Here is a 9,299-nt window from a genome sequence, read left to right as displayed (position 1 = left end):
TTCGTTGCTTAGACCCCATCCCTGTCACTAATACTACAGTCACATTAAATTTAGGCCTTGTCTTGCAGACCTGTACATCTGTAAGAAGTATTTACCCTCTTAATGTAGCTGTGAGGTTTCATGCTATTTCTTTAGTAAGAATTTCAGTCAATTTTAATTGTCAATGTAGTTTTGGACTGCTCATAGAATAAATGTTTACGAGATAAGCATTTATTCAGATATGTGACTTTTTCTTGGATAGGCTTTTTTACCACAGAAACCAGAAACCATCCAAATACAACCTTATTTCAGTCTTGGTTAGCACTGTATATTGATTGTGCGTCTGCTTAGTTAGGCCAAGTGGGAAACATAATTAGGAATAATAGCATCCTATTGTTGTACTGTAATTGATCTTATTAAGTGGTTTTAAGAGCTGCAGTACTCTTGAGGTTTTTCAGTAGTCAATCCTGGAGATGTACAATCCATATGACATGGAGAAATGAGGTACTGGTACCTCTTAAAAATGTAGTATGTGGGCTTGTATTTTAAAATAAGCAGTAATAAATTTTTTGAGGCACCTTCATCAAAAGAAAAAGAATCCTAGTTAATTTTCAGCTTCTGTCCTTGCAGTTTTATAACCCATATAAAATAAAAATATATAGTTTACAAAATAGGATTTTTTATTTATATATATTTCCTTTTGTAAAACTATACCTATTTAAATACATTTGAAATGTTGCTATAGGTAAATTAGAAATTCCATTCTAATACTATGAAAAATGCAAAATACTTTCACTTTTAAACATACAGCTTGTATACTCTGCTTCTCACCACCCTCTCTCACTTCCCTCAGTTTGATTTTGTCATAATTTTGGGCAAATTTGTTATCATTCAGTCTAATTGCTTTTAATTTAATTGAGTTGCTGTGTTAAAATTGGGAATAACTTCTTAAGTGTCTTCTGTTCTTCCTTATTTGTTTCAATGCAGCTTTTTGTGCAACTAATTATTAAGGAGGTATTCTAAAACTCAGGATAGGACTTTAAAGGAGCCATGTTTCTGTATTTTAAACTGTACCCTACTCCAACACAATATAGAAATAGATTTACTTTGGAACAAACTACAAATACATTCGCACAGTTTGTGACAACTTAATTGTCTACTTAGAGGTCCAGGAACAGACTTTCACACCCCATTATTATAAATCTTGTCCCAGGCGCTCTATTTCATCAATCAGGAAATCAATGTCTTGGTGAGTTGCTGCAGGGTTTGAGATGACCATCCGGAAGAAGTTCACTTTGTCTCCCAGGGGCTGATAGCTCACCATGGTCGTGCCATACTCCATCATCCTGGCTTTTATCACTGGTGCCACCTGCAATGTAACAAAAAGCATGGGAAGTTCATGATGATGATGATGATTGTTATTAACATTATCATAATTATTTTCATTATTACCATCATCATTGTTATCATTGTAACAGAACACAGAGTATTTTCTGTTTTTAAAAAAGATAAAGAGCTACAAGAAGCAGTTAAAACAAAATTGCATCCAATATTGATAAAACAGTTAACCTCCATTAAGGAATAAACAGCTCACTGAAAAGACATTGGGTTTATCCTGTTTCTTTGTCCTGCTCTTACAATCACTGGGGAATTTCCCCCACTCTGTTTTAGCAATTTTGTTTACAGCCACACAGTAACTGTTTTTTGTAGTGCTCAAAACATATTGTTACAATTGTTTTCCATCTTCTTTTTGTATACCAGAGTGCCATGGTATTATCAGGCTATTGTTGCACTTGCTGGGTTTAGCAATTGCAGCCCACAGGAACTTCAGTAAATACACAGAGAGTTCACATAAGTACTCTAGAGACCAGGCAAACCCAGGGAATACCAAACTTGGAGACCACAGTAAGGTGATGCCAGCCTAACCCGTAATAAAATGATCACGGAGGTGTCATTTGCCAAAATATGGTGAGGTGACCTTGCCCTGTGCCCTGGGAGACCACTTCAAGGATTGCCTGCCTGCAAGGATTTCACTGTTCACACCCTGACTTCCTGGAGGACACTGCTTACCTTCATAAGGCGGCTCATCCTTTCTTCGTTGTCTTCCATACTGCGCAAGCTGGGAGGTATATACCAGAAGCAGACGTTTGTGTGCTGAGGCTAAACACAGAACAATAATGGCTTACACTGTAAGAAATGCCCCTAATATCTCAGTTGCAATTAAGTTCATGTCTTTCCCTCATACATTGTATTGTGACAGCAGTCAATGGTTTTCATTATTATGGTCCACTGAGAGTCATCATCATTATTAATGCAGAAAAGATAATTTCAGGCAATTTATTCCCAGGGTGTCAGATGCAGAAACACATCATCCAGCTGTGCAAATATATTCATTCCCTACTGAGAGGCATCCAGATTTTGTAGGTGGTGTCCCCTCCAGAGGCTGAAGGGATTGTTTTGCTAAGGCAAGTGTCCATTACAGATAATTTATAGGTGAGGACCATGTAATTTACTTTTATTACATGACAGAATAATATAAAATCTGGTTCTGTAAACAGGAGTCACAGGTGGTACATAAGACAGTCTAAGATTTTCTTACATTTAATGAAATTTATTACTTCTCAGTTTGATTCAGCTAGCTGCCATTACTAATACGAATGCACTACAGTGTCGTAAGCTAGTTTAACTGACATGGGAGCACCAAGTAGAAAGGCACAAAGTAAGAACCAGTTGACATTTTGTGTATTTTTGCAATCTTCCAACAGTTGCCTGCCTTGCTACATTCCTCTTTGCTGGATGCTAAATGTGTGAGTTACAGCAACTCCTACTACTGCCGGTTCCTTTACCCATCACCAGACCAGTGGACCAAATTCAGTGGTGGTGTGTGAGGTGCAGGAAACAAATCACATAGTGGCATGTGGGTATGAGCCTGTGATCTCTGTTTGAAGAAATATGGTGATGTTTATCCTTGTGCTGCAGAGCACTCAGGCATGCACAAAGTGATCACTACCGGGGAGCAATGTTCTGACAGACAAAACCTTCCAGGGCAAGTACAAAGAACAAAAACAATCACAAGCAGGAGGAAAAAAGCCTCTTTTACAGGCAAAACAACATTGAACTTTGTAACAGAAGTATTTACCAGGCCTGTCCCCAGCTATCACAGCTGGAGAGGGTTGCCCACAAAGAGATGGCCAAACACGGGACAGTCTGGTGCAGTTCAGAGGTACAGCCACACAACCCAGGCTGCACCACCTTGCCCTGGGCAGTGTGTTTCAGCTGAGCACCTGGCACCCAGGGGTCCCTCAACAGAAACAACACGCCTAGAGATATTTGCACCCCACATGGTGCTGTCACCTCTGCCATATGAGACACTTGGGCTCCCGAGTAACACTAGCCCCTGCCCTGCCATGCTGCACCCCACTGCAGCAGGGACAGCAGTGCAGTCTCCCCAGGTCACCCCAGGTCCCCTGTCACTGCACACCTGAGAATGCTGGTAAAAGTGCTTTGCACAACCATCCTTTCAGAGTTGTGTGGGGCACTGTGACCTCTGACTCGTAACAGACCCTGCTATTAGGAAACCACAACTAGTTTTTATTACTTAAGAACTGGTTCTAACTGTGCTTGTGCTGTGTTAGCCTGCGGTGCCAGTGTTTAGTTTCAGTGAGGTGAAACGTTGCAAACTCAGATCTTATGCACACCAACCTTATCTCCCTCGTCCTTGAATCCCATGAGGAAGAGAGATATTGTCACAACAGGTTTTGTCACAAAGTACAGTGTTTTCTGTCATGTACTGTTTCGTTTGACCTGTTGGTAGCATCCCAAGAGAGAACTAAGGCAAGTGCTGTTGACCAACTGGGAAAAAGAAGTTGCAATACATACCTTTCCATCAAAGACCATTTCATACCCTTCTCTGTTCTTTATTTTGTTGTATAGGTATTCTGCAAGTTCCAAGCACTTATCAATTTGCGCTTCAAATCCTGTAGTTCCCTTTAGAGATGAAGGGAGAAAAAAGTTACGTGACTATCCGTTCTGTGAATCAAAACAGTGAAAAGACCAGGCTGTACTTGCCAAAGCACCAGCACAAGTCACCTCTCAGAAGTCTCTGTGGGACAGAATAAATGTCCTTCTACAAGACGAAGGACACATTGCTAAGCAGAGCTCACTTGTCTCTAGCTCTTGCCACTGACTCCCCTATAGCCATCCCCGCAAAATAAGCACTGGGTGCTAGCTCGGTTCTCAGCAAAATATTGCCAACATCTCTGACGAAGGGTGCCCTCATTAGTAGATTTTGCAGAGAGGCTAAACACAGTTTTAGACAGCTTGTAATGGCACAGAGGAGGGTCTCTAGAAGGTGTTGAGTTCCAGACACGGGGAGTCTCCTGCTATTTTCAGAATAGGGGATTTTGATCTTCCAGAGGTGATGTGCTGGGGGCTTTTCCAATAATTTATATTTTTTTTTCTTTCTTAGTTAAACACAGAATGGGCAGACAACATTTTTAGGGCCTGGCCTGATGCCTGTGAAAATGTGCATTTTGTTTAGATACTGCTCTGCCACTGTAGTGTTTTTCTCTCTTCTTTTCTAATTGACACCATATAAACGCAGAAGCTGTGTTTCCAAGATCCACAGCAAATCCTGCTTTTTCTTCTCTCAAAGTCATAATCCTCTCTCTGTGACATCATAATTGTTCCACAGTCACCAGCTGTGATGCCACAAACAAAGGATCCAGCTTTATGAGGGAGGAAAGGGAATAAACAGCTGGAATAGATAAACTGTTTAAGAAACACACATCCTATTTCATAACATTAATATTACAAGTGGGGTGTGAGAAGAGAAAAAGCAGTACAAGGCATATTGAAAAAATGGGCTTTAGAAGAAGAAATGTCTCTGAGTAATGGATGCATGTCCCTACTAAATCTTTTCTGGTGATACAGAACTGACTTGAAAGCCCATGTCATTATCCCTCTGTGTATAGAGATTTCAAAACAGGGTAGAGCCAGCACAGCCCTCAGAGAAAGGCTAGGAGTTAAAAGAGACGTGGCTAAAGCTGCCTGCTGCTCTGGAGACCCCAGTTAGCACAACAGCTATTGCAACTACAGGAACTTGCATCCTCCTTTACAGACTCCCACACCTCCAGCTACATTTGATGTCTGTCTCAGAATTGTTTTCAGAGTTTTAATGAAGCACATGAGGCTCTTTAAGGCTTTCTGGAAATAAAACCAGTGATGTCATCTCCTCTGAACAAACCTGAGGCAACTTGACATAATAGACTGGATAAATAAATGGAAGAACTGATTTAGCAACATTCAACAAGTTCAGATGATTTAATCATTAGAGCTGGTGTTTTTAGATTTCCCATATTTTGATGAGTTTTCCTCTACTCCTTCAAAAGATGACTTTGTATCTACTGGATCACTGTATTCACTGGATGCAGTGAAACAAGGGATTCCAGTCTTGATTTACCATGTTTAATTTCTGAATGTCATTAAAACATTTTTTTATTTCCAGAAATCTTTGTAACAACATTCTTGGGTATATGATCTATGCTGTTAGACTCCTAGAGTTACACAAAGCAAATGCTATGCAAAGCCATGGAGTTTCAAAATCATGTGTGCTGCTTTGAAGCTAAATTGTTAAAAGTATAAAAAACCCAGAAAATAATAATGTTCTTTCTTTCATGTTATATATGGGAAATTCAGGTCAGATATTCTCTAAAATGATGATTACAGAAAAAACCCTGTATCTGGTGTGCATTATTTTAATGCAAACAAATATATTGCAGGCAGTCCTACCTTTGCCCTCCACATCAGCCATAGCTTGAAGACATCAACGTGCCGTCCACATTGCAAAGCCTTATCTCCCGTGTCGTAAGACAGGTCATAGTGCTTGTCTTGTTGAAAGAGGTAGGAAGCATGCATTTGGTTGCAACTCTGCATCAATCCCTTACGGAAACAAAGATACAAAAAAGTAATGTTGGCACAGATGTGACTACTATTTTGAGGTTTGCTTTGGGCAAGAAATTACGAACACCCACATTCACTGGAATATGTGTCCAAGTGCAAAAGGAAGATCAAAAAAAGGACAAAAGCAGACTTAGTTGCTCAGTGGACTAAAATTTTCATATCCCATTCAGTGCCCAGGACACCTTGGTACCTGACCCAGCAGTGTGTAATCCACTCCCAGAGCCAAGGCATTTTTTTAAAAAAAGCTGGACACTGTGCTTCCTAGCATTGTCATGCACAAGTCCATTTTTCAATCTTGCTTTTTATTGCTTGATTTGGTTCCTTTTCCTCCTGTCCTTGGAAGGCTTTTTTTCTGGTTAAGTCAGGCCAAGACAATTTGGTGACTAATCTAAATAGCATCACACCACTTTTCTAATTGCTTTGGTCTCAAAAAATCTGATTTTCATTGTTTTCTTTCTTTGTAGGCACAGTTCCTTTCTGCAAAGCCCTCAGCTGCAGATTGGATCCTTAAGTGGTATAGAAAGCCTTGAAAAGACAGAAGAGCATGTGGCCTTTAAACAACCAGCTAGAGCTATTTCTGGGTTGCAAGATACCATTTTGAGAGAGAGGCAGCTTTGTGGGAGGGCCAGAAGCCAACAAGGTGAAGAAACCTGGCTCATGAAAGCAAGAGGTTTCCTTTTTAGCTTTTAAAGTGAAATGCAGAGAGCCATGTTCTGGCTTTAGTTAAGTCCTCAACTGAGTTTAAGATATACCTTAGGGCTGTTGCCTAAAACGGCAATTTCCAGTCCAAGAAGAATAAAAACTTGGCTGTTTATCATCAAGTCTAATCTTTATGTGTAACTCAAAACTGAGATAGTAAAATGAGAGGGGAAAAAAATTGGCTTTCTTCTAATCTGAGCCATCTGTTCTCACTAGAAGGTCAAGGATGGTACTGACTTCAACCAGGCAGGAGTTGTCTCTGGGAACTGACCCAGAGGGCAAATAAAAGCCAGCCTCTCTCTTCCTAAGTGCAATCACTTTGTATACAATCTGTTGTACAGCTGTTAGCAAAACAGCAACCAGCTTTTTGATAGCTAGTCTAGTAAATGGTGGTTGTATAGCAGCTGTCCCAGTAACTGATGGCTATATGAAAATTGCAGGCTTGAAGAGTAATTCAAATTCTAGTACTAAATGAAATGTCTACTTTTTATTCCAAGTGAATTTAGTCTTCCCTTTTTATTTCCATGTGCCCCAAAGTGGATATATGGATCAGAGCTGGGCTGAAATACCATAAAAGTCTAGAAAGTGTAATGATGCCTAGATTCTGGATCTGCATGTGTACCATACCATTCATCCTAAGAGGACTGGAGTTTGACTACAATTATATTTTATGCTAGACAGAAACCAGTGGGGTTACACAGCTATGCACCCACAACTTAACTACGGACACAAAACTCTGTAAAGACATTGCCACTAAATTGATCTATCATTTCTGCTAGGCAGCTACTTTAATTTATTTTGCAGTCACAGCCTGAGCACATGACTAGAGGTCTATTTCTCAGTTTCTTCTCTAATCTTCATCACATTAGCAAATATTAGCTATGACACAGTTATGAAGAAAACATCCAGGATTTTCAGAAGCTAAATGTCTGAAAAGATCAGAGAACCAAATACACTGAGACATACCTCTTCTCTTACCAGCAGGGCTGAACACTGCAGTGGGACACCCATCATCTTGTGAGGGTTCCAGGTCACTGAATTGGCCCTGGGGCAGCAAACCACATGGAAGTGAGACATTGTACTATGGTGGTGAAACCATGGAGACATTTAATAGTAATAATAATAATAATAATAAGCACATAGCAATGCACTGATTTTTTTTCTAAATGAGCAAAGCTGAAAATAATAATGGCTGATATTAGGAAAGCAATGCCTTTATAAGGGACCTAATCCACTCAACTTGGCTTCTGGATGACAATTCTGGCAACTTACTATAGGATAATTGCTCTACCCATTAAACTTAATCAGTATTAAACCTTCTGGGGAGTCATCCATATTGCGTAAACATAGGGCAAACTTCCTAACACCCACCTGACTGATGAACTTTTGAAAGGCACACAACTGATTAAAGTTGCAGATAGGAAGCTGGCAAAACAGCATATTCCCTCCCACTGATTCCAGTTTCAGTAAGATTTTAGTAAGTAGCTCACATAGGCATGTTTGGAAATTCCTTTCAATACTTCTGGGTACCTCTAAGTCTCCAACTTGGAAAACCTGGCTCAAAGTAATTTTTCACATTGCTCTGCTGATGGTAAATATTCACAGCTCCTTAATTTTAGCTTGGCTATGACAATTCACGCAGCTGGAAGACTGGGTCCAAACTTACAGTGGTAATAAACGTAGAACTGATCCACTCTTCCACAGAAGAGTCTGATCCTGCCTCCCTTCAGGACACATTCACTGCAAAAACAGCTGACAGCCCCGATCTTGTGAGCAAATAGGGTGCTGTCACAACACAGCTTAGAAATGAGACATTTGGGACTGTGGCAAGGACTGAATGGAAGATTGTCCAGTTTATTATTTTAATTTTGTGTTATGCTTGACTGGCTATTTGTTAATTACTATTATTACATATGATGATTAGCTGATAGATGTATACATTTGTGTCCTATCTGGCAGGCTGTCAAGGATGCATAGTGCACAGGATTTCGTGTAGTGCAGTGATTTCGGTTTTGATGGTATAAATTGGTATAAATCAGTCAGCCAGGACATGTAAAAACTTAAAGGACCCAGGACACACTTGCAAGTAACATTTATGTGAACAGAGATGAGCAAGTTGGAATCTGGCAGTATTTTCCTTTGTAGGATTTGGAGACAGGCTTCTGCATGTCCTTATCATTGCCTGCCAAATTGCTTCCACTCCTTCAAAGTAAGCAACTCCAAAATGCACATGGACACTGTGCATCACCTCTGTGTTTTCTTCTTTGCTATTTAAATTGGACTGTGCAAGTGCCTGATGTAAAATCTGTAGGGAACAGTCTTCCACAGGCAACATCTGGCCACTTGGCTTGGCTTTTCGAGTATTTGGCAGCTTTTAATCAGCTCAGAGTCAGTCATCTGATTACAACACCAAAGCTAATGATTCTGAACATGCATTTAAGTTTATGAATTTCCTTTGATATGATACTTTTAATTTTTATCTGTGCCCATGCAGAATCAGGCAGAAATTCCTTAAGAGACTTCCGGGTAACAGTAGTGTTTTAGGTTTTCTCAAGCAAAAGGATTATTCCCTGACAACAACCAGATGTTAATTATCTGTCTAAAACATTTAATTTACCCTGAGATCATTTATTTCTCCAATTATATCCCAATTGCACACA

The 9,299-nt window shown here is 39.9% G+C and overlaps 1 protein-coding gene across 1 annotated transcript in view; it reads right to left on the bottom strand.

Moving 5' to 3' along the window:
* Positions 1 to 239: 239 nt before the first annotated feature.
* GAD2 (glutamate decarboxylase 2) overlaps positions 240 to 9,299 on the bottom strand; it is a 36,679-nt gene continuing 27,619 nt past the window's right edge. The window contains exons 9-13 of the mRNA XM_010175362.2: positions 7,606 to 7,684; positions 5,770 to 5,919; positions 3,859 to 3,966; positions 2,050 to 2,139; positions 240 to 1,348 (exon numbers count right to left, since the gene is read on the bottom strand). Coding sequence (XP_010173664.2) covers positions 1,175 to 1,348; positions 2,050 to 2,139; positions 3,859 to 3,966; positions 5,770 to 5,919; positions 7,606 to 7,684 — 601 coding nt within the window. The 3' untranslated portion in view covers positions 240 to 1,174. The remainder of the gene's footprint in view (positions 1,349 to 2,049; positions 2,140 to 3,858; positions 3,967 to 5,769; positions 5,920 to 7,605; positions 7,685 to 9,299) is intronic.

The sequence above is a fragment of the Antrostomus carolinensis genome, unplaced genomic scaffold (assembly GCF_000700745.2).
Source record: "Antrostomus carolinensis isolate BGI_N321 unplaced genomic scaffold, ASM70074v2 scaffold15269, whole genome shotgun sequence".
NCBI classification, from domain to species: Eukaryota; Metazoa; Chordata; class Aves; order Caprimulgiformes; family Caprimulgidae; genus Antrostomus; species Antrostomus carolinensis.
Note: the sequence above shows the minus strand (reverse complement) of the source record. Positions and strands in the feature narration are given on the sequence as shown.